The 26,592-nt window shown below is 38.1% G+C and overlaps 2 protein-coding genes across 3 annotated transcripts; both read right to left on the bottom strand.

The window, feature by feature from the left end:
* Positions 1-1,970: 1,970 nt before the first annotated feature.
* LOC113675654 (uncharacterized) lies at positions 1,971-12,500 on the bottom strand. Of its 2 annotated transcripts, XM_089202566.1 has the most exons (8): positions 12,373-12,500; positions 11,730-11,811; positions 9,739-10,343; positions 8,667-8,924; positions 8,084-8,179; positions 7,817-7,912; positions 7,523-7,597; positions 1,971-5,583 (listed from the first exon to the last, which is right to left on the bottom strand). In XM_089202566.1, the coding sequence occupies exons 2-8, from the start codon at positions 11,750-11,752 to the stop codon at positions 2,498-2,500; spliced, it is 4,239 nt and encodes a 1,412-aa protein (XP_089058692.1). In that variant the 5' UTR covers positions 11,753-11,811; positions 12,373-12,500; the 3' UTR covers positions 1,971-2,497. The 2 variants fall into 2 exon arrangements, with proteins under 2 accessions (XP_089058692.1, XP_089058693.1); XM_089202567.1 differs by lacking the exon at positions 8,084-8,179.
* Positions 12,501-15,516: 3,016 nt separating this feature from the next.
* LOC113675647 (uncharacterized) lies at positions 15,517-26,284 on the bottom strand. The gene is made up of 8 exons (XM_089202568.1): positions 26,171-26,284; positions 25,350-25,418; positions 23,147-23,748; positions 21,741-21,998; positions 21,139-21,255; positions 20,488-20,604; positions 19,911-19,988; positions 15,517-19,291 (listed from the first exon to the last, which is right to left on the bottom strand). Exons 2-8 carry the CDS (start codon positions 25,370-25,372, stop codon positions 16,371-16,373), a joined length of 4,116 nt encoding a protein of 1,371 aa, XP_089058694.1. The 5' UTR covers positions 25,373-25,418; positions 26,171-26,284; the 3' UTR covers positions 15,517-16,370.
* Between the last annotated feature and the right edge of the window lie 308 nt (positions 26,285-26,592).

Here is a 26,592-nt window from a genome sequence, read left to right on the forward strand (position 1 = left end):
ATTTTTTTCAGGCCTTATTTTCACTACTGCTCAAGTTGTGTACATTACTACGAAGATCACTTTTATTCAAGTGCATGTAAAGGTAGCACGCTCATGGCTAGTTGCGTTGTATCCAAATCTATGTTTTAGTAGCATGGAAACTCGATTCAATTCACTCGATTCGAAGGCTGAGGAGAGGAAATATGTTTCCAATGTCCTAAAGGCAAATGGCTATACAAAAACTTTTCTCCGTAACTGCCAAAAACCAGTTACAAATAGTAACGCTCTTGATGAGAAGGAACCAGCGACTGGTTTTGCTGTTATTCTTTACATACAGGGTGTTACTGAACCCATCAAGAGAATTTTGAATAGCCACAACGTTAAAGTTGCTCAAAAACCTTTTCAGACTTTGGGGCATATTTTCGCCAAACCTAAGGATCCTGTCACGAAAGAACAACGAACCGACGCCATTTATTCTATTCCTTGCAATGACTGTGACAACGAATACATCGGACAGACCAAACGCCAGTTTGGTACACGGTTAAAAGAGTACCAAAAAGCGGTTTTGCTTTGCAAAAAGGAAAATTCAGCTTTATCAGAGCATACTTGCCTAACCAACCATACAATTGGGTGGGATAATTCTAAAATTATCACCACTAATCGGCGTTACCACCAGCACCTTCGTTTGGAGGCTTGGCACATTAACTCCGCCCACGCTCCTTTAAATCGTGACGATGGCGGTCTGCTTCCTGACGCCTATTTACACCTCGTCAGAAAAAAAAGGCCGCTAATTAGTGATCATATAAAAGGACCTCTTGTTGCAGCGTTTAGATCACCCCTGATGAAGGCACTAGACAGGAGTGTCGAAACGTTGGGTCTATGAATTGTAACTTCTTCGGTTACATTCATTAAATCTGCAAACCAGTGTAGCATCAAACTATGTCTGATTGTCCATCTGGTTGCCGTGTGAACTTTAATATATGGAAAAAAACACTTTTTTTTGCGATCTGATTTTCTTGTTCTACGGTGAATCCAAGATTCTTTGGCAGTATTCTGCCATAGTTATCTCCTACCATAGGTTAAATGAAGATATCTCTTGACTTTCTTAAAGCAAAGTGAAGCATTTCAAAAAAAAGAGGGCAAGAGCAAATGTTAAACTGTTTCTGTAATTTTAAAAGCGTATTTGTGCTTCAAAATTGGTCTGAAGAGCACCCAAAAGTTGAAGCGGTCTATATTTTCTTGATTTGTAGTTTTAATCTAACTGAGTTATCGTTTGATTTAAGTATCGATCTCACTTACCACGGTAGTTAAGATATATAAACATCTAAAATTGAAAAAGTTTGGATGATGGATTTTCCCCCAAAATTTGGCTAAAAAATGTGTCCAAAAGAGAAATATCGACAGATCGTCTCCGAAGGAAAGCCATCTAAATATCAGTCCCACTGCCCAAAATATAAACTCAGACAGAAATGTAGCCGTATCATAACCGAAAAACTCCTGACACTCGCTCCGGATATAAGTCATTCAACTTTCAATATTGAGGTACTATGAGGTCGTGCTTCACGTAGGCATAGGCAGCGGAAAACGAGAGGGCGGAGGGGCCATTGACTCTCCCCTCCGGACGAAAATTTGGGTGGGAATAGCCCGGCTTCCCCGCTCTCAAGTTTTCGCGCGGAAAATATCGCTTGATCTTGCGCTGCTTGATTTAGCTTTGCAGGTCTCAAGATCATATCACAAATCGATCATCTGCGGCATTCCCTAGAAACCGTTAATCAAAGACTTTTTTTTATGCGTAACAAAAAGGTATCTGCCAAAGTTAGATGGGAGGCGTATTACGGAAGTTTCACGGTAAGCTACGCGATATGACTGAATTAAAATTTAACACTAAAACCTTTCACATAAAAAAATCTCGACATTTGCGCCAACCAACCAAAATATATATATATATATATATATATATATATATATCCACCCAAAAAGGAGATACCAAATGCAATTAAATATTGAATTTTATTATTAATATGATAGATGATCCCGAGAGGGAGATAAAACCATTTTCAGTATCAAGACATACCACAGATAGTATCCAAATCCAAGGTGTTACTCGCCCTTAATTGTACGCTACAGTGTGTATAGCAATCTAGCAGCCAAGTTCAAAATGCCTTCTTCCATCGAAAAACTAGATTTGACTAAACAGGATAAAACAAGTCCCACGCTTTCTCCACAAACTTCCGGAGTAAACGAAAACCTGTCACTTCTTCATCAATCACTTTCAATTTTTCTTTTTTCTGACTGAAAGGTGACTTAAACTTTATCTCTACCCTATAAACGAGTTACTATTGATTTAATAACATCCCGTCTCCTATGTATGAATTTACATCATTTTACTGAAGGAGCTGGTGCACAAATGTTCGCACATGTGATTTTTGACTAACAGATTGGCATCTGACACATGTTCGCACATGTGGATTTTTACTAACAGATTGACTTCAGACATACTCCTACGACAGTCTTATAATTAAATCCTCAACGCGCAGCTAATGAACGGTTTAATCTGTTTAAGCATACTTCTGCCTGATTCACTAAACTGGTTACATTTAAGGCTAAGGAAGACCAAAGATTTGTTACATTGAAGAGTGTCCGCAAATTCCACTGCTCCCGAATCGCCCACTTTGTTCCATCCCAGCTGCAAATGAGTCAAAGTCTTATTTGATTTCAGCGCCTGTGCAATGGCTGCGGCGCCTAAACACTTAATGCTATTGCCAATCAAATCCAAATACACAAGAGTACGATTAGACCGTAGACACTGTGCAAATTGTGCTGCACCATCATCACTGATATGGTTTCCTCTCAGCTGCAAATGTGTCAAGGTCCGATTTGATTTCAGTCCGTTCGCCATAGCTGCTGCGCCAAAAGAATCAATGCTGTTGCAACTCAAATCCAAACGGACAAGAGTTATATTGGACTGGAGAGCCTCTGCAAGGCTTATCACACATGAAGACGTCATCGAAGTATTACACAAGTCTAAATGGGTAACCTTTGTAACACGTGACTGAAGAGCCCTTTTAAAGGCTGCTGCTGCTAAATTGCCGAAATGAGTTTTCATCGTTCCTCTTAGGGAGACTATCCGTGAGCCTTTCAAATACAAGCGATTGAGAGTACAATTTGATCGTAGGGCTTCTCCAAGAGCTGCCCCTGATGAGTCACCAAAGGGATTTCCGTGAACATCTAAATAAGTCAGCGAACAATTTGATCGAAGAGACTTTGCAATTGCTTTTATTCCTGAATCACGAATAAAGTCAGTTTTAACGTCATCAAAGTCAGACTTTGGGCGATAAAAATCAGGTTTGAACTGCATTTCTATAACCATACCTACATCAAAATACTTCAAAGTAGAATTTGACTCAAAAGCTTTAGCAAATGCCACAGCACCTTGATCCCCGATGCAGTTATCTCTTATATCCAAATGCACCAACACGTTATTAAATTCGAGGCCTTTCGCGATAGCTTCTGCTCCAATATGACTTATAGCGTTACCAGGCAAACTCACATGTGTCAGAGTGCAATTCAGTCGAAGAACCTCTCCAAGTGCTTTAGCTCCTGCAATACGGATCCTGGCATTGCGAAGGTTGAGATGGGTCAATGTGCGATTTGCTTGAAGAGCCGGTGTGAGTGACGTGCTGCGTAAGTCATCACACAAATGTAAGTAAGTCAGCGTATCACTTGATCGAAGGATGTGTTCAATGGTTGCTAATGCTACTTCATTTAACTCAGCAAGCCAAACTAAACCTGTCAACTGGCAATGGACCTTAAGATATTCAGAGAAAACTTGAAAATAACGACGGGCGAAGAACGAGCCATCATGAGTATGCCAATGGCTACCTGTTACTTTATCCAGCGGAAAGCAGCGTGCCAGTTCAGAAGCCATTTTCTTCTGGTAATCCTTTAGCTCACCTTCAGGTTGTTCGCATTGAGCAATGACAAAAATTGTGTTAGTGACGACATCTTCCTCAATTCGTTTTGACCATTTTATCCATCCTAACTTTGTAGGCCAGTCAAATGAATGGTCTCTGCAAACGTTAGCATCAAACCCGTAATCGTGACGGTTGTAAATGTCGACATCGGATGCTAAGTCAAGATCATCATCAAGGTCGTCATCAGAATCACAGTCGCCTGCATCAATTTCGTTGTCGTACTGGTAATCAGGATAACTGTCCGCCGAATCATCTTCGTCATCGCTAGCTTCTTCCTCCGGTTCGTAGTAATAATGGCGGCTAAATTGCTCTGGCAATTTGTTCTGGAATGAAGCACACAAACTTGACACCAAAAAAACAGCCACATCATCACTTTTCTTTGATACCATTGTGATCAGGAATTCCCACACCGGCCAGTACTTATCCGGAGGAGTGAGGTGAGTAAGCAAGGCAGCCTTGTCCTTACCACCAGTCAGCAGTTCATGGGCTACGTGAAATGCTGCGAAATATTCCTGAAAGGTCTTGTGGGTAAATGCATAACTTGGCTTCGGTCTGATTTTACTTGCACTGGCTTCTCGAGAAAGAAGACCGAAGTCGAGAAATTCAGTTGAATGACCTCGCAGCTTTTCTGTGGTAAAATACAACTGATCTCTAACCAAGGCTTCAAGCGCCAACTCACCCAACCGATTCAGCTGCTCTGAACATACCTCGATTGGATCTGCGTTCACCAAAGGGATCCCCTTTTTTTGAAAATTTCTCATTAGGGCACATGAAACAATTTCATAATACAACATGGTTTTATTGTAAGGGAGTTTTCCCTGCGCATCTTCACAAATTAGGCACAGAAGAGCAGTGTTAAGTGGATTGGCAGTTAATTCCCTTAGCCGAGGATTCTTCCTTAAATTCTTAATGAGTTTCTTCGCAAGACTTGGATCATCGTGATCTCTGAAGTACTTCTCAATGTAGGTGTCAGCATCCTCCTCGGTGTAACCAACAACTTCAAGAAGCGTATCACATTCACGTCGCACCTTCATTCCTAATTCATGGCGGGCTGTTAGCATGAGGTAAGTACTAGAAAAGATTCTCCCTTGAATCAAAGGTAACAATCCTTCATATACAGTCTCACTTAATTCATCCAGTCCGTCAAGAACCAGTAGGATCCTCGATTGATTTTGGCGGATAAAACGGAAGAAGTTTTCCTTCTCCTTCTCTTCGGCATCAAGTGGCAACAGCTGATCATCAATAGCTTCTTCAATGTCAGCAGTCTTCATGTCTCGGCACTTCAACAGAAGTAGCATCTTCACTTTAGGAAAACAGGCCTCGGATGATATACACTCTACAGACCAATCATATGCAAGCTTCTGACAGCAAGTGGTTTTTCCTATTCCAGGTTCCCCTTCAATCAGCACCACTCTGGGCTCTTTACATTCTTCATGTGATCGAAACGCATCTGTCATTGGGACGATTTTCTTTGTTCTTCTGGCTCGTTCTTTCTTCTTTTCAACTATCTTCAGTCTTGTAAAAACCTTAGAAAGTTGCAGTTGTAGTTCATCTTCACACCAAGGAAAGGGACACAGTACAGCACCTTTGTATTTTCGTTTAATGAGCTCTACAAATTTCTGTGGAAAGACTGGGAAAACAAAAGACAACTACTGCTTAGTAAAAGTCAATCACCTTCTACACCACACTGAGGTAAAAAGCAAATATGTACCGTTGACACAAAACAAGCAAGTCACGAGCGATTACGTTCTAATACGGAAATTCTTTAAAAGAAGACTTCAAAATAATGAAGTCAATGAAATTGTTAGGTTAAAGACTTCAGTATCAATATAAATAAATATATGTTATTTGCCGGCTGGGAGGTCCGTATGGTGAAAAACTGTGACCGAGGTCTTGAAAATACTGCCCGAGGCCGTAGGCCGAGGGCAGCATTTTCAAGACCGAGGTCACAGTTTTTCACCATACGGACCGACCCTTAGCCGGTAAATAACATATTTATTGTTTTTAAACTTGACGAAATTCTCTCCGAAAGAACCCGAATGATTTAGGGCTGTTAATACGGCAAGATCTTCCATAAACTGAACAATTTTTGAGCGAGTAAATGGTAGTTAAAATAGAGGTGAAGCAAATTAAAGAGAGATGCCTCAGCGAAACATTTTCATTTCCGTAACGATAAAGGTGATTTAAAAGGCTTCCAAACAAACTTTGAAACATTATTTTTACAAGTATCTGTCACAATCTGACACCTGTCAATTAGAGAGCGCGTAAGAAAAAAAAAATCATAAGAGCATTTGAAAAACAACGGAACTAGTTTGGCAAGGACTGTCACGACAATGTTTTCTTCAAAATCAGTCAATAATCTAACGGAAAGTATTATTCACTCTCATCGACGATTCATTCATGTACGAAGATTTACCTCTGTTCATTAAGTAAACGGCGAGGAAAGTAATTGTGAGTAAATTCAACTTTTTTATTTTGAAGTTGTGAGAGTTCGCTCGTTTGTTTGCTGCAATGGCGTGTGTAAATCTGGTCTTTCCTTCACAAAAACTAAATTCGAACGGCACACTCCAACGAGACACAAGGGAATTTAATGCGGCCTTTTCTCAAAAAATTCCTTCAGTTTCTGTTGTGTAATTTACGGTACAAATGTCCAAATTGAACGGAATTGGAAAGACTCACCGGGAGCCTATATTTGTTGCAGAACTTAAATTAAAACTTTGCTCGCTCTTTCTCTACTAACAATTTTCTCGAGAAAATTCAGATATTAAATTAAAGTTCCATCGTTCAGTTTAACTGTAATCAAATACCTCACGTTTTAACTTTCTGGGTACTTTTTGTGAACGATTAAAATTAATTGCAGACAGTTTTTAGGCCGCTTGTCAACCAACGTAATGATACTATTGTTTATACAAATTCATTCTGAAACCAATATTTTTCTGTCAACCAAAGTGATTTGAGAGAGAGAAAAGAGAGGATTCATAAGTTATTTATCGGCTTGAGGTAGTGACCGACTTGTTTGCTTTAAAATACTGCCCAGCCGGAAAACGAGGTATATTTATGAAAAATGACAACGAAAGTTGGGATGTACTCGGCGATTCACGAAAGCGTTACCGTGGCCCGTGGGCAGAGATAGGAAAATACTGACCGGGTAAAGAACCAATCAGATTGCAGGATTCGTTACCGTGCCCTCTAAAAAAACAATAATACCTTTTATGTTTCATAAAAAGGTAATTTGTCAATGATATTTTCAGTAGGCAAGCATGCAATTTCACAGTTTCACTTTAAATAAAGAAAGGCAATAAAAATTATTTAATTCAGTCAAAAATACAGGTGTGGCATGTCAGTTTTCATCATAGGCATCTTGACATCCAAGGAAATGAAATGAAAAAGGAAAAGTGCGGATACAAGAAGACCAAGATAATTTATTCTTTTCTCATAAACAACAAGATGATTTCTCAACAAAACAATCATGTACCCATCCTGATGACACTGTTAGACTTCTATGATGGACCAAATACTCTCAATTAGGTCAGTAAGAATAATGATTGTACTTATTGTGGATAACCTACCAGCTGTCTCTGGACTTTCCTGGCATGATCTTTTTAAATCTGCTTCTTTTGATTTAACCAAGTCATCCATTTGTTCTGTATTAAGGAAGAAAATATGCTTGTTCATATTTATTACAATATAAGCATTCAGAGGTCACTCAACTCAAACCAGTATCAATTAAAGAAGCAGTAGTTTATTTACTTAATTCTTTCATGGACATTTGATTGGTTAAGGTATTGAGCATTCAATGTTTTTGTTTTGTTGTCAGGAAAGGAAGAAATGGAAGACCTGTTTGTTTTAAATCTAAAATTCACCTTGCAGTTGGTGAATATTATCTTCAATATGGAAAGTGTGACTCTCTGTGGTCTGCTGACCACTCTCAAGCTTCTCCATTCTCTCTTGTATGTGCCCTACAACACCAAGAAAATGTCAAAAGATGAGGAAAACAGAATAATGTCCAGATTAAATGATAAAATGTAAAAAATGAGACAGCTGCCATTCCATAGTTTGGCTGAGGCAGATAATACAGACACAAGGTTTAATTGATAATTCACAATATAATGCAAAACCAAATTAGACACCTTGGAATTGGTAAATGTTATCCTCAATTTGGACAGTGCGACTCTCTGTAGTCTGCTGACCACTCTCAAGCTTCTCCATCTTCTCATGTATGTGCTCTGCAACACCAAGAAAATGTCAAAGATGAGGAAAAGAGAATAGTAGTCCAGATTAGGTAAAACATTAAATCTTAAAAACTAGAAAGCTTCAATTCCATGTAACCCCTCATTCATAAATAATAAATACCAGTAATTTGGTTTATAACAGAGTTGATAAAGCAGTTATCAGATGAGTTTGAGCATGATGAATTACTATTCATCAATAAACTGTTTTTGAAAAGATACAAATTCATAAGCTGACAAGTAAACCAAGAGAAAGTACATTTGATTGTTACATCCAGTTGAGTACACATGGTTTTGTTTTATGCATAAATAAGAAATATCCAACATTAAAAACCCTTAATTGAGGACTCTGCTTGCATTGATTTGTTGTTTTTGAAAATTCTTCCATTCTTAATTTAAAACTCTTCAGTACAATAACATATTCATAATTTAATCACAATTGGATCAACTCATTTCATTTCATATTTAGATTCTTTAAAAGCACCTTCTATTTTATCCAGTCTGCTGTCAGTTTGATCAACATGGCTCTCCAGATTCTGTTGTCCTATCTCTAACCTCTGAAGTCTCTTTTCCATATAATTCAAGGTAACTGCAATACTTCGCAGCTCATGTTGAATCTTAGTCTTCTTTTGGTTTAATTCTAAGCACATGTTATCCACCACATCTTGAAGTGACTTAAGCTCCTGCTGAACCACTTGCAGCAATGCAGGGTCTACCGGAGAATTCATGCAAAGATGTACTCCTACAGCAAAATTAATAAATGCAAAGAGGACCAGGCAGTCTAAGTAAATTAAAACTAAAATGGTACACTTATACCTCATGCTGACATTTAAAGACAATTGTGGAGCATTATGCCACATATAAAATGAAACACACCAAATTTATTGGTGCAGAGGAAGACATTTAATACATACATGTTAGGAGCACATTACTGTCATCACTTTCACTGTATTGTTTTGGTATACTTAACAGTGTAAACAATTGGAGATTAATGTAAGTGTAAACACTGGAGATTAATGGTCCTTAACAGGGCAAGAATGACAAAATCATTTTGAATAACTGATGAATTGCCAGTGGTAAAATAAAGAATATTGATTGATTGATTGATATTGATTGATCTATAACAATCCTGTGACACCCTTTTCCCAACTCAGAACGCTGAATAGTAACAAAGATATCATGAAATACAAATGTATTAAATATATGTCTGCCTCCAAATACTGAAAAATAGGTTCTTTATTTCCAGCCCAATATCTGGATGGAAAGTGCACCAAAAAGGATATTATCAGTTCCTAAGTCATTTCCATCAATATATCAGACAATGACCTACTCAACATTAGCCACAAAAAAAATTTACTAAGTGAATGCAAAATTTCATTTTTCTATCATTTCTTGACTGTCAAGTGAAAACATATCAGAGTTTAGACACAGAGATAATACCACAATCTGCCATAAATCATGAACAGTCCACAATGCACCTCCCTCTTAAACCTTAAAAAACAGAGTTTACATAAAAAATATCTTCTGTCAATATATAAAGATAATTAACAGATTACCTTTTGTTTCCCAGTCTTTTAGTTCTACAAGAAGCTCTCTTTCATTTACAGAAGGCAGGGCCATGTTCTTGACCAGTTGTTCCATATCAGTGAAACTTTTCTGAAATCTGACTGGATTCCATTTTCCAAAGGCACAGTGAGCCCAATCATTCCTTGCTTTTCTGACATCACCTGCAGAGCTTGCAGCAGCAAAGAATATAGGAACCCCACCAAGCAAAGACAACACAGCCGATGCATCGCAGTGATCATCAAAGGCAGTGAACTTTGCCATGTACCCCTGGACATACAGCTTGGCAAAGTCCACATGGGACTTTACCTGACAATCAAACAAAGAATAATTGAATTTTTTACCATGAAGCTTTGGACGAGAACTATTTCCATTGATGTTCTCATATTTCAACAAGTTTTTGGAGGAGACAGGCCAACTCTGAAGACAACCATGAGGGCCCTGAACATGTATTCTGTGGCTGATCTTTAGGTTGTTGTACTCAACATCAACTCCTTTTTCTACAAATGGACGTATCTGTGGTATAAGGATCTTGTTGAGTGCAATTCCTACCACAAGCCATCGTTTCTGATTGTCAGTCACAGCAAGGTAGCTTGAACTGAGGATTACATGAGTAAACTAATTAGCAAGTTGGCTTCCACTTCTGAAAATCGAAGTAGAATTATACTTTTAAGGAGAAAACTCTCTCTTTATTAACCAAAAAGTCAGTGGTTAGTGTCCTTGTTCACTACAAAAGGAATGGTTTACTTATTGACTGTTGATTGCATCTCCACTGGTTTTCAGCAATTAATATTAAAAGAGCTCTAAAATTTTAAATTTCACATAGTTGGCTGAAAGTAAGCTGTTTTAATTAGCTCTGCTCTGCATAACTAGCAAAGTGACTTACTCTTTGTTTGAAAATGATAATATTTTCAAGTGTTGAGGAATTACAATAAACTTGGTTGTAAATGAAACTTGCAAAGCAAGCACAGCAATTCACATAATAACTTTGCGGCTTGTATCCTTTAGTAAAGATGAGTGTAGTTGGTTCTCTGAACTATGGTTGAGTTTGCAGTCTGAAAACTGCAATTTCATTTTATATTCCTGATTAGTATCTCAATAAATAGTTTCATTTATTACCCATCATCCAATCATCATAGATAAACAACTCCATGTCAGGGAGTAAATTCTGATTGGCTACTCTTGTTGTGCTCTAATAAACCCAAGCTCTTGGACATACAGAATCCCTTCTAGATTACAAGTTTCTGGTAACTGACAGAAACACAATGCCATTTCCTTATATCAAGCTTTTATGAATAATAATTATTCATAAAAGCTTGATATAAGGAAATTATAATAATTATATAATTATTATACTCATAAGAATCAACAAAAAAATCAAAATAAATTTCAAACTCACAATAAACTTTATTGTGAGTTTGAACTTTTAAAGACATGTTTGGGCATGACCCATGCCATAATTTGTGTATTGTATTATATCTGTTTTTACACACTACATTAAAATTACATTGTCAATTTAAATCCAATGGCAAGAAATGAAATCACAGTACTATTCCTGACCAATAGTTAAACAAGACATGTGAAAGTGTAAGATTTGAAAGGTTCATCTATGCTAATTAATTATAAGTGTTGTGTTGTATTTGAAATTCAGTTCAGGTTGCAACTAGCCAAAGTTCAATGCCTTCATTAATTTAAAGCAACTTGCCATTTTTCCACTAGGGTGAAAGAACTTCTATTGACAGAAGCACTAGTGAACATTTGCTAGTTGAAAGCAAAAATGTAGGGCTGAGTACTTAAACTTTAGACTCGTGCAGCTAGAATTGCTTAATTTTAATTTTTTTACAGTGACAATTTCAACTTCACGCATGTACAGCCACAACATGTTTCTAAGCAACTTAAAATGGTCACTGATAATTTTGAGTCTAGTGCATGACCATGCACTGACACCAGTAAAACGCAAACTGGATGATAATGTAGAACTTACCCTGTTGAGGAAGCTGTTGCCATTCCCTGAGTTTTATGAGGATATATCAGTTCACCACCCTACTAACCATCTTCATCGATACCTGAAGGACAAAAAACCGAGCCATCAATAAAGAAAAATAAGTTACTGAAAACTATTTCGATCTTAGAACCTGGAGCTCAAAAAGATGGCCAATTGTGAAAATACTGACACCTAAAAAATTACACATATATAGTAGTTTTAATCTTGTTATGAGAAAACCATAATTTAATAGCCGTATGACACCAGTTGAGAAGCACAAGTAGTACATTTCGCCACAACATGAATTACACAGAAGCGAAGTACTTCCGGGTACTAATTGAAATTGACGAAAATAATACTTTCAGTCTTAAGCATAGATTAAACTCCCTAAACGGGCATCGTAAAGTTCTGAGACTGCCAAATGATATACAGTACCATTCGTTATAATTTACATTCCACAAAGCAGCTATATTCAAGATTGTAAGATAGTGAAAGGAACAGATAGAGCGATAATCAGTTCAGCGACTCCGCGCCACTGCCGACCATGCGCGCACACAAATATCAGTTCAGTAAGACACTCAGTGAACGATAAATCGTTCTGTGCACAATAAAAAATGGATTAAAAGAAGAATTTGTGGGTTACCTTACGAAGAAAATGTTGATAGAGGGCTCAAAAATGTATCAGCAAGGGGAAATTTGCCTTAGGAGAGCCTTCCTCCGTCGACAGAAAGAGTTAAGTCATGTGACTAACTTAAAAAATTCACCTTGCTTACGTCATCCTTTGCCGGAGCTACTGATCACTAAGGCCCTATAACGGGCTATTGGGATATAGGTTACAAAATTTTACTGGTACGGGATACATGAGGAAAAATTAAATGCATACTAGATATTTGAAATAGAGTTTCCGGGATATCGAAGTGGAATTATCGGGATACAAACTACTGGATCTAGGCCGAAAGTTAATGAGGGACGATCGGATAGAGGATAATGCTGTAAATGGTTTGAACCCAGGGATAACATGTAATAGTGTAGTTTGATCGTTCGGGTGAGTGTAGTCCTGAGAAGGACTCTTGTCGGTAGTGATGACTGACGTTTCGACAACCTGAGCGGAAGTCACCATCAGAGTCAAGTGAATAGTTGTTGTCAGTCGAATGTACTTAGTCCGGTTTGTATAAACTGATTGGTCAGTTTTGCCGTGATGTTATTGGCTGTAAGACTCAAGTGGCGTAGGTCGGTCGCGATTGGTCGGTCTCGATCCGATAGTGAAGTTAGGTCGTTCTGTTCGGTTCGTTTGTAATGTTAATGTCGTGAATGAGTCGTTTGTATGGTGCCGGTAGTGGTTGATACATTTTGAGGGGAGCATGTCCTTAGTTTGTAAACCAGCTTTCTAGAGTCAGTCGTTGAAAGTAGTTGGTGCTGTAGGTTAGTGCGCCGAGTCCCAGTCAATAGTGCAGTTCGTAAGTCGGTGATGTTCAGCAATGTGATTGTTGACATCGCCTTTCCTCGTCGCTCGATGTAGGAGGCGTGGCAGTCGGAGCAAGTGATCTTATACACTGCTCCCTGTCTGTTTCTCGGTTCGTCTTTGTCTTTGACTTGAGTCAGTAACTGAAGTAGTGTGGTGATAGGTTTGTGAGCGACGCGAATATTGAATGGTTGTGGGATGCGCGAGATGTTCTCAGATATTCCCTTTATGTATGGTATAGTTGCTATGGTCGTAGGAGTTGCGTTGTCGTTAGCTTCGGTAGTAGTAGTAGGTCGGTGAGTGTTACGTTACATTTTTTTTCGACCTCTCAGTAAACTGTATGTCAGTGTTTTGTTCGTTAAGGTGGTGGTGGAATGCGTCGATTTTGAAAGTATCATCAACGTAGCGTAACCAAAGCGGTATTGTATGTCGGCAGGTCGAAAGGGCGCTTTCCTCGATGTTCTGCATCACAATTTCTGATTGTAGTTTACGTCTGGATTTGTCGGTGAGCGGTCGCAGTTGACACCCAACGCTACTACTTCTGTGCTATACTACTACTAAACACTACTACTGTGCTATTGTTTCTTTCTGGGGTTCTCCAACATATAACTGTCCAAGTACCTGACGACAATACTACAACTGCTCACTGACAAATCCAGACGTAAACTCACGTGACAATCCACCGAGGACTTCATCAACGCCACTAAGACCGTACAGATACCTGACGACTACAAACTAGTGTCATTTGATCTGAAATCGCTTTTTACAAGTATTCTACTTCAACTGGCACTACAATGTACTGAGACTGCTATCCTACAATCTACCGACCATCTACCGCTACCGACAGAGGACATTATGGACTTACTAAACCTTTGCCTGACGTCAACTTACTTTCAGTACAACGGTAAACACTACAGTTACACGGTACAGCTATGGGGTTTCCAGTTTTTGTTGTTGTAGCAGAATTTCACAAACCTATCACATACAATGTATCTATTATTTTTTCTCTTCTGAGATTTTAGTGCAAATTGGAGAAATGAGAGCTAGGGGAAGACTCACCTGTAACTAGAAGCTATCAATGAGAGGCTGTGTCATGAACACTCCTCCAGGTTCTGGGTCATGAATGGGGAGAGTGAAACATGTGCAATCAAAAACCAGTTATTGCCAGAGGAAACACAGCCCCACCTCATCCAAATTGTGGTGACTCTTTTCTTTTCGCTTGCGTCAACTGAGAGCCGGAGACAGGCAAATTGTACTTAAAATCTTATGTGCGCTCGTGCACTGTATCTTCTAAACAAGAATTTGACAGAATATCTCGAATCATACTCGCAATTGATGTGCATTTTTTCCAGTGTAATTTACCTCAAATGTATGGGTGTGGCACACGGCCCTAACGAGGCCATTGGGGAGAGTGAACGACATTGCAAACATTCAATATCTAATTAACCATCCACCAAATGAGACAGCCTCAACGGATAGAAATCTGGTGCTCCCTCTTTCCTCATTTTCGTTGTTTTTCTGCACACATTGCTTTTAACATTACCAATCCTAGCTGACTGCATAGCGATTGTCAGATATAAAACCTTTACTTTTTGTAACCCTTTCTGGGTGGGGTGGAGGAAGGGGTTGCTAGCAGAATGCACTGCTCACACTACTCTTCCTTGTTACAGATAGTTTTAAGATAGAGAAAGTTTCCATTTACTTCCTTTCCCCTCCTGATTATTGACGATATGTACTTACTGTGAATTGTGAACGAGTACCGTAATTTCCGTCCATTTACCCGCGCAGCAGATTACCCACATCGGTCAATTTTGCAATAACGAGAAAAGAATTTCAACAGATTACCCACACTAGCAGATAACCCCCACCCAGAAACAATCGAAAATCGTCGATTCACACAAAGTTCCTTCGTTGTTTTTGTTGACATGATATCCTTTAGCGTGCAATTAATAAATTTTCACACTTTTTGTCTTCGCCGTTTCATTGAGAATGATACCACTTGTAAAAATCTGTTCTCACAAAAAAATCGATGTCTCGAGATCTGAGTCGAAGAAATCGCTCGAAACGGGAAAATATTCTTTAACTCTAGGTAGTGCTAGCTGAGAAAATTTCACTAATGCGAAGGAAATTCTGTCGCGTCATTAATTATAGGGCGCCACGAAATGAACATGTCACCATCATTTTCCGTGTGATTCGCTCCGAAGCCAGCTTTTTCACAGTTAAATTCTTTTATTTTCAAGTTCACTTCCCGTGTAAGTGAGAATTGCTTTTTGTAATTAACAAAGAAACAAGCTGTGAAATTGACAAGGTAAGAAAGTAAGAGTACAAACAAGATAAAAGATTTTTTATCGAGCTTTGTATGTTTTCGATTTACATCGGCTTTCATCGAGTGCATTAAAATCTCTTATTAGAGCGAGCAATCAGCACGAAATAAATGAGTTATTACACAAGTTTCTTGAAGAGTATCTTTAGTGGATCTTATCATCTTTGTTTTTTCCTGCTTATAGTTTTAAAACTATACCGGGAGCTTTAAAAATTATCGTAATACCCGCACCTTCCTATAACCCGCACTAACAACTGTTTGTGGAAAAATTAACAGATTACCCGCGGGTAATCGGCTGGAAATTAGGTATTAAACAGGAAGAAAAGAAAAATAAAACTTTCTATTACTTGCACACTCTAAGAAATTTAACTATAGACAACTACATATTTACAATCACATTTTATCTAATTGAACATGTATTTCTGAGGTAATCATCTCAATCTATTGGAAAAAATCTAGTAAAAGCTCCAGTAATTTGAAGGTTAGGTTTTCACAGGGTCAACCACACTTTATGGTCACAAAATGACAAAAAATACGGTTACTGGTGGAATAGCTCGTTTTAAGTTCATATTTGGAAAAGCATCACACATCTTCTCATACATTTTAGGAAAGCCGCTCATTTTACAAATTAAAATAAAATTTTTCCCGTATCTACTAAACAGCGGAAAGCTCGCTAGTGCATGATGTAACGAAGAAACAACCCTTCGCTTGCCATCTAACTATTCATATATGTCGCGAAGGACACTCCAAATATGACATTTGCTTTACTTCAATAGATTAGTATGTCAGTCAGTGCTAAATCGTTCATGTACAATTACTTCTCCTTACAGGGAAATAAAAAGCAAACACTAAAAAATCATTGGCTCCAGTTATACAAAATTTTGCGACGAATGTAGCGAGACCTACGCATGTTATAGAGTGCACACAAGAAACCATAAATTTTTTTGGCACCTGCCTCATGGATTCTGTTGTTCCTCAGGTCTAAAAATATCAACGTATTATTAGTTTGCAGAGTTTCCACAAGCTCAGCTGCTGCTGAATCACCAATGAGATTGTACCGCAAATTCAAATGACTCAAGGTGGGATTTGTTCTCAGTGTTCTTGCAAGAGCTACTGCGCCAGAAGAGTCAATCATGTTCCCACACAAATCTACGTGAGTGAGAGCACTATTCGACTTAAGACTTTCTGCAAGTAAAGTTGCAAAATGAGTCCCTATCATGGTGTTTCTCATGTCCAAATGTGTTAGCACAGAGTTCAATCGCAACCCTTGTGCAAAAGATGCTGCTTGGGCTCCACTCTCAATGAGACGGTTAAATCTTAGATCTAAATTTACAAGCCCAAGGTTAACCTGAACAGCGTCTCCGAGGATGGCAACTCCAACACCTTCGATTCTGTTTCCTCTCAAACAAAGGTGTGTTAGAGTGCAGTTTGATTTAAGTGATTGGCCAATTGCTGCTGCTCCTGCGTTGCCGATCCTATGGTTCTGGAGATTTAAACGTGCAAGCACAGAATTTGAACGAAGAGTTTCCGCAAATGCTGCTGCTCCTGCGTCGCCAATTCTGTTTCTTTTAGGGTCTGAACCTCCTAATGAAAAAAGCAGTTCCATGGGGCTGAATCCAACAAAATCCCAATGTTCTAAATCCAAATAGGTCAGGGTACGGTTGGACTCCAAAGCCTTCGCAAGGGCAACAGCGCCTTGGTCGCCAATCTCGTTATGGCTGAGATCTAAATACTTTAGTGCACAGCTAGACTGCAAAGCTTGTGCAAGATCCTCAGCTCCACAGTTGTCAATAGTATTTCCGTGTAAGTTTAAGTGAGTCAAAGTAAGATTTGATTGAAGGGCTTTTGCAATTTCACTTGCTCCAGGACTGCGGATGGTACGACACCGCAAATTGATGTGCGTTAGAGTGCAGTTTGAACGAAGAGCTCGTGCAAGTATTGCGGTTAGATGAGCATGCTTGTTTCTTGTGTCCCAAAACATGCCCTCAGACGAAATAGACATTAGATCTAAAATTTTCAGAGTGCATTTAGACTGGAGAACATGTTCAATTGCTTCCTGTAATGCCTCGGTACAGGCATGATGCCAAGAAAAGAGAGTCAATGTAGAATTACATTTTAAGTACTCAAAGAGAGTCGGCATATTTCTGGGCATACCCGAGCCATCAATAAAAGTGACTAGTTTGTGTATTGGAAAGGACACAGCTAAAGTTTGGACCATTTTCTTCTGAGCATCAGTCAGTTTGTTGTCACCACCGTCAGACTCTGAAATGAGATTCAAAACAGATTCTACAGTTTCAGCTCTCATTCTTTCATCCTTAGTCAATGGCAAGTCGAAGAGCTGACCAATACGAGGAAAAACATCCAAAAAGTCGTCGCAGATGTTGAAGTCGTAGTCATCATCCACATAATTATCAAAATCATAGTCGCTTTCCTGCTCATCCTCCTCTTCAATTGGCTGACTTTGGAAAGCATCACACAAACCTGAAATAACCAAAGTCGCGCCATCTTCACTCTTGCTTACCACCATTGTCAAGAGAAACTTCCATAGCTGCCTATACTTATAGACAGGACTAAGGTGTGATAAAAGAGCCACAGCTGTGTCTTTATCACCCGAAAGAATCTCCTGGGCCAAGTGATATGCAGCAAAATATTCTTGAAAGGTCTTGTGTGTGAAGGAGAAACAAGGAATGGGTCTGAGTTTGCTGACACTAGCCTCCTGAGAAAGAAAGCACAGGGGAAGGAAATCGGCAGACTGACAATCCATCTCATCTTTGCTGAAATACATTCGGTCGATCTTCAGGGCTTCAAAGGCCACCTTTCCTAAATGATTCAGGTAATCTGAAAAAGTTTGAAGGGGATCCTTTGAGTCCATGGGAATACCTTTCCTTGCAAAATATCTTCTAACAGCGCATGATACAAGTTGATCATACAGTTTGGTTTGATTTGAAGGAAATACTCCTTTTGTATCTTCACAAAGCAAACACAACAAGGCTGTGTTCAGTGGATTTGAACTCAACTCTCTGAGCTGTTTTTCACGATCTAATTTTTCAATCAATTTGGCAGCAAGGCTCGGGTCCTCGTGATTACTGAAATACTTCGTAATGTAACTGTCGGCATCCTCCTTGGTGAAGCCAACAATCTCGAGGAGTGTGTCACAGTGGCGTCGGACTCTCATGCCTGCCTCATGACGAGCTGTTAACATGAGGTAAGTATTAGAAAGTATTTTTCTTTGAATCAAGGGAAAGAGGTCTTTTAAGAGATTCTCCGGTAATTCGTCCAGTCCATCAAGAACCAATAAGATTTTGGATTGGTTGCAGCGAATAAAATGAAAGAAGTTTACTTTTTCCTTCTTGTCAGCATCAAGTGGCAACAGTTGATCGTCAATAGCTTCTTCGATATCAGCAGTCTTCATGTCACGGCACTTCAACAGAAGTAGCATCTTCACCTGAGGAAAACAGGCCTCATCTGATATGTACTCCACAGACCAATCATATGCAAGCTTCTGACAGTAAGTGGTTTTTCCCATCCCAGGTTGCCCCTCAATCAGCACAACTCTTGGCTCCTCGCATTCTTCATGTGGCATGAATGCATCTGTCATTTGGACAACTTTATCTGTCCGCCTTGCACGTTCTATCTCTTTGCTGAATATCTGTAGTCTTGTAAATATCTTGGACAATTTCAGCTGCAGATCATCTTCACACCATGGGAATGGACACAGTACAGCACCTTTACCTTTGTAATCTCGTCTGATGATATCTGCCAGTTGCTTAGGAAAGACTGAGAACACAAACAAAACAAAAGAAAAAAACAAACAAACAAATTAAAAAACAAATTAATCAACCTTAATCAAAACATATGGCAGCTACTGTGATTTCTAATATTCCATTAATATTTTCAGTGGGTAGAAATCTGTCACCTTGCACAATAAACTCACAAATAGAGCCATCAACATAGGCTACATTAGACCCAGATAATTGCAAACGGAACCCACGAGAAACATGGATATGGAAAGTGTATTCAAAAAAGCTAAAATTGAGACAGCTAAAACTGAGCAAGGCAAAAGGGATCAGGGTCTCCTTCAATAATAGCCTGATTTGATTTCAGCACACAAGCATGCAATCTCAACAGTTTGACTTTAAATGCATGAAACATTCTTATTTTATGTAGTCTACAATAGTATTGTAGTCTATCTGTATTTATAATTATCATAATTTTGCCATCCCAAAAAGTTAATTGCAATAGGAAAATAAGGTTACAACCAGAAATTTGAAGTTTTATTGAACACAACAGGAAGATTTTACAGCAACAAAATTCTACCCATCTCTTCGATATTATCAGGCTAAAAAGTGCTTAAACTGGTCAATGGGAATCATCATTGTACATGCAGAAAACTTACCAGGTGTCTCAATGGGAATTTCTTGACATGACATGGTTATGTCTGATCCTTTGGAAGTTGTCAGGTCCTCCATTATTTCTATATTTGACAAGAAAATAATTCAGTAAAATCTATTCATCAGAGTGTAACATTTCACAAGTCATCCAGAGAATCAAAAGTGTTTATCAAACGATAATTTAGTTGCGACATCTCCTCAAGAATAACTGTTTGCGACTCTGCAAATTCATATTAGCATTCTCAGCATGGTATGCTGCCAGGACTTGTAGAATTAATTGCAATTAGCTCCTTCATATGAACAATCCATAACACATACATTCAATACATTCAAGAGGACCAAAATTTGGTCTGAAACAACCCTCAATTTTTAGATTAGCCTTGTCTATGAAGTACGTGTTAAAGGAACTGGTCATTCACACTGAAACAATCCTTGGGGACTTGTCCCATCTTGAATATATACTAGTTGTACTAGAAGCTTACAAAACACACCAACTGAATTGAATCAATGTACAAAATCACCTGCAATCAAAGAAAAGTCATGTATTAGGAAGTTTTTGTTTCATTCATAACAATCAATAACCTTGCAGACGATGCACATTGTCTTCAACAACATTCACTCTCTCCTCAACCAGAACATTGACTCTATCTTTGCTTTGCTGGATGTTTTCAAGCTTCTTCAATCTCTTGTGTACATGTCCTGCAACAAGAATATGTCATGTCAAAATATCAGGGAAACAGAGCAGCAGACTTCTTTAAAACATGAAATCTTTACACATTGCCAATCAAAAGTTATTGCTCACTCATTACAATGATCTTATTTTTCATTAGAGGAAAAAATGAAAGAACCTTACAGCTTATCTGATGACATCAGGGATAAAATTAGTGGGTATTTTCCATCACATCTTTTCTAATTCCATTATTGTGTTAAGGTGGGAGGAAATCCTTAAGTGCAGCCAAGGATTGATGACCCAAGAGATTATACATGAAGTGTATATGTTGTACATGACATCACTGGTATTTTGGTATCTATGACCATGTTACTGTGTTCCTGTAAAGTGTCTGGTTCCTTTTTGTAAGAGACTGAGGCCAAACATAGTGAATAGAAAATTGTGAATAGTGACTAGTTTTGGAAACTTAACTATCATCTCTACTGGAGGCATTCCTAGGTTTCTTAATTTTTTTTTTTTTTTTTTGGTTTGTAAGGTTATAAAATTTTCATTCCAAAAATCACCTTGCAGGTGATGGACATCATCTTCAAAGTTTCTAAATCTGTCTTCAACAAGTCCAATGCAAATCTCTGAGTTCTTGTGGCTGCTTTCGAGTAACCTCATTCTCTTGTGTACATGCCCTAAAATAACAAAAAAAAATTACAAGCTATGTTTCAGCAGAGGTAAGACAATGAAAAGATCAAACATGTTTTGAACCTGAATTCTGTCAGAGACTAAACCCTTAACACCACTGCCCTATTTCACACTTGTGGGGCAGTTTAAACTGTATTCATGGGTATTCATGGTACAATCATATGTCAAGAATTTTTTTTGAAAGGATGCTAATTGATATGTTGATCAGCAAGCCAACTGAATTTACATTGGTCAGTTTATGTGTGTCCAATTTTGATCATTACAACTTTGGGTAGTTTTTGTGCCTGGTTGAAGAAGATCAAAATAAATGAATATTCCAGAAGAAATGCTCATCACTACCAATGTCAGTTGAAGTTGCTGGAAATTGTTCCAGCAGGATATCTCTATAATTCAGAACAAATAGTCAAAACAGACTGTTCAGTCACGTTATAACATTAGCAATAGCCAACTGGTTCAATTCACCGAGGCACACCTTCAAAACTATCCATTCTGCCATCAGCAAGATCAGTACGATGCTCCAAGGCCTGTTGTCTGGTCTCTAACCTATGCAGTCTCTGTTTCATCTCTTCCAAAGAAACTGCAATTTTTTCCAATTCCTGGTTTATTTTTACTTTTTCTGCTTCAAATTCCAAACTCATGTTGTCAAAACTATCTTGGAGTGATTTAACCTCCTGTTGAACCAGTTGTAGCAATGCAGGGTCTACTGGAGAATTCATGCAGAGCTGTGTCCCTGCAGCAATAACATCAAATACAAGAAGAAACAAGTAGTCTGAGTAAGTTTAGAAGTAAATAATAGAACTTATGATAACAAATAGACAATTAATGACAGTTGAATAAAGGGGGTACATTTCTAAAGAAACTGTGGTGTTGCATCATTTTCTCTGACAAGGGGCTAACATCAAAAACACCACCTTTAAAACTCTTTACAATGAACAATTTGTTTCATCAACTCAGTTGATCATACTAAATTTAATGACAGTTGTAGAGTTCTGACTCTCCTGATAATTATAATCTAAACAAATCACTGGAATTAAAGAAAGTATTTACATACAAAACAAAGACAATAAATGTTTGAATCCCAATTGACTAGCTTGGTACAACAATGATGACATTTAACATTCTTTTCCTCAACATACAAATTTCCACACTAGAGATTGGGTCCACATGACAACACAAATCAAGATGAGCTGAAATCATCCCATACTAATCAGGTGAATGCCCTTTTTCCAAACCAGGACACATTATTGAATTATCAAAGAAAGAAGGTCAAAATTATGATATGTCTGCTTCCTTGTAACTGAAGGAAAACTCAAATGTACTCTAGTTAACAAACAGATTCCAAGTTGCCGTGCGTCTGTTCAGTAATAGATCACAGATGACATCACAATGTGGTAAGAACAAAAAAATGGCACATGAGGCACAGCCAAGTGTCTCACTGATGTTCTTACCACATTTTGATGTCCTCTGTGATCTATTACTGAACAGATGCACAGCAACTTGGAATCTATTTGTTTTATATAATAAAGAATTAAAAAAGTTTTAATGATGATGTCATCTATATGTCTGTCCTCCAATAGATCATAAGTGAGAACCAATCAGAATGCATGGATAACTGAGCTTATTATAAAACATAATATAGATGGAAAGTGGGCTACAAGATAGGACATTACTATTTCCTGACTTATTAACCATTTCTTCCCTGGATCCAGTCAATATGCTTGTCAATGAGATTGATCAGTTTCTTTCTCTATGATTACCCCCAACTAATGAAAGCCTATTAGTGTCAGTTTACACATTGATTCAGTCCCACAATCTGCCATAAAATTATGGTCAGTCCATACCGCCCCCCTTATATAATAATAATTATTGTTTTATTACCTTTCATTTCCCAATCCTTCAATTCTCCAAGAAGTTTCCTTTCATCTGAATGTGGCAGAGTCATATTCCTTACTAGTTGATCCATCTCAATAAAACTTTGCTGAAACTTAGCTGGATCCCATTTACTGAAGACACAGTGTGCCCAATCATTTCGTGCCTTTCTGACATCACCTGCTGCACTTTGTACTGCAGAAGGGAATACAGGAACCCAACCAAGCAAAGACAACACAGCAGATGCATCACAGTGGTCATCAAAGGCAGTAAATTTTGCCATGTAGTTCTCAACATATAGCCTAGCAAAGTCTACATCAGATACTACTCGACAATCAAACAAAGAATAATTTAATCGCCCATTGGGAAGTCTGGGATGAACATCATTTCCATTGATGTTCTCATATTTCAACCACTTTTTTGCAGGCCACCTCTGAAGACGACCAGATGTACTCTGTCCATGGATATTGTGTCTGGTCTTTAGGTTATGGTATTCAGTGTTGATTCCTTGTTGTACAAATGGACGTATCTGTGGTATGAGGATTTTGTTGAGTGCAATTCCCACCACAAGCCATCGTTTTTGATTGTCAGTCACACCAAGGTGGCTTGACCTGATGATTACATGAGTAAACTTAATACAGAGCTTTGAACAAAGCTGACTGGGTAACTGACAGAAACACATTGCCATTTCTTTATATCAAGCTTACATAAAAAACTATTACTGTTCATGAGAATGAAAGAGAATATCAAAATAAATTTAAAAGTCACAATAACACTCTCATAAGACATATTTCCACATGGCTCATGTCATAATCAGTTTACTGCATCTTACCCATTTATTTTGTTTCAACACCTAAAATTAAAATTACATTACCAATATATAAACCAAATGACAATATTTGAAATTACAGAACTGTTAAGTATTTAAATTAGACATGCATGCTCAAGTGTAACATCTGAAAGGTTAATCCAGGAAAATAAACAATCACTGTCATGTGAAATCAGTGCATTCAGTTCAGGTTGCAAGCAGCCAATGTACAATGCTTCCTTTAAATTGAGGCCATTGGCTATTTTTCCTCTAGGGTGAGAGAACATCTATTGACAGACATGTATTCACATGTTGACAAGCACTTGTGTACATTTCCTGGTTGTAAGCATAAAATGTTCACTGAAGCTCCCACAAGCAAACATTTTGGGGTGCACAGCCCCCCACACACACATACACACATTTTGGTGCCAGAAAATATTGCTAGGGTAGCAAAAAAATTGGCAAAATATTCAATCCCTTAATCTTTTCACAAATACTTTAATCAGCATGGCTCTTAGTGAAGTAATACGTTGTGAAACGCTTTTTAACAGTTTCAGCCTGTGTTCAAGAAACTCACAAACTGTAGCAATTCTCAATTAAATTAGACAGCATGTATAGGAAAAAGGACATGATTTAATTTTATTTATGGGAATTAACCCAATTAAATGCTAAGCTGAAAGATTCCCAGTATAATGTGCCAGAAACGATGAAAGTAAGTCATAAACAACATTCAAAACTGTAAACTGCCAATTACCAATGCAAAGGGCATTTTTGAAAAATTGAGTTGGGGTATTGGATTGGAGAAACAGGTATTAGCATGATTGGGTGAAGGATGAGCCCTCCACATTTGAAAATGCTCTGCTACCTCTGCAGCTACTGCATTGCTTAACCCTTTAACTCCCAAAAGTGACTAACATGTAACTTCTCCCTATAATATCTAAACATTATCCAGGAAACAGGTTATGAGAATATTCAAATTTGTCAGGTTGAAGTCATTATCTCAATCTGACACCAAATTCTCAATTACCTTATTTACAAGGAAATAAGTAGCACCTAAAGGGGAGAATCAACAATCAGATCTTGGGAATTACAGAGTTAATTTTAAAAGACATGCTCTCAAATTTTTTTTCATTACAATGACAGTTTCAACTCCACATATATACCGGTGCAGCTACAAAATGTTTCTGGCACCTCTCTGGAAAGAATATGACCAGTGACAATTTTGTGATGTTAGTCTAGAGAATTTGGTAATGGATCAACTAATAATCCTCTATTTGATATTATTCTATATTTCCATCATTCTTCTGCATGATATTGTACTGATATTTTAAGGAAAAACTCTGTCCTGGTCACTTATGGGAGTTTAAGGGTTAATGGACAACTGAGAAAGAATGTAGAACTTACCCTGTTGAGGCAGCTGTTGCCATTCCTTGAGTTTTATGAGGATATATTACCTCACCATCTCAGCCATACCTGAAGTAAAAAGTGAATGGGCAATTTATTAATAAGGAAAACTTATTCTCCAAGTTAAATGACTTATACTATTGCTGCTTCATTTAATTTGGAAGCTCTGTAATGTACAGCGCTCGCTACACAGAGATTATTGATGGGTATGTAACGAGTGCATGTCACTGTCGGAAATTTAAAATGGCCTTGTAAACACTCGCAGTGCTTTTAGAGTGAACTTCATAGCCATGCTATGCCCTCAACAAAGGCTGAATCTAGGATCAGAGTTAATGAAACTATTTCGATCTTAAAACCTGACGCCGCGATGAAAAAGATAGTCAGTTGTAAAATTTTTACACCCTAACCCCAAAAAAGAGAAATTCAGCTTCTGCCGTGTAATTAAAACCAAAAGAACACCATTAAATGGCCATATAACCCTGTTTAGAAGCAAAAATTTTCGCCACATTACCTACTTCCGGGATAGCAATCAGAATTAATTCAAATAATACTCTCAGTTTTACACAAATTAATCAATCCTCGATGGGCATCGTAAGGTTTAAAGACTGCCAAATTACAAGCAATACTATTCCTACAGACGACGTAGCAGTTATATAAAAACTTGTAGGATAGAATGGAACGAACAAACAGAGCGATGGCCAGTGCGGCAACTACTGCCGGCCACGCACAAACAGAAACATCAGTTCACCGAGACACTAAGCCGATGAAATGTCGCTCTGTAAGAAATAAAAAATGGAACAAAAGAAGAATCGACGGGTTACCTTATCAATAAAATGTTCTGGCTCAAAAAAAGGAATGGTCGGAAGAAGTTCGTATACGGACATCTACTCCTTCTCCTTCCTCCGTCGACAGAATGCGAGTTGTATCACGTGACTGACGTTTGGCCTTGCTTACGTCATTCGTTGCCGAAGCTACAAAAGTGATCAAGGCCAAAGTGTCAAGGGAAAAGGCATCAAACATATAGATTCAAAACTTTCTTGAATGTAGCACTGAAAATGCAGTAATTTTTGCCTTGTGTGTGCTTGTTTTTTTTCTGAGATTTTCTGGAGAGGAGAAGGAGTTATTTCAATTTCAAGGGGTTCTTTGGACATTTGCATTAGTTTTGACTGTTCCAATCTCAAGGTCATGAAGAGACAAAATGTTCAAACAAAAACCAGTTATTGCCAAGGGAAACAAAGCGACA

The sequence above is a fragment of the Pocillopora damicornis genome, chromosome 4 (genome assembly GCF_964200805.1).
Source record: "Pocillopora damicornis chromosome 4, jaPocDami1.2, whole genome shotgun sequence".
Lineage (NCBI taxonomy): Eukaryota > Metazoa > Cnidaria > Anthozoa > Scleractinia > Pocilloporidae > Pocillopora > Pocillopora damicornis.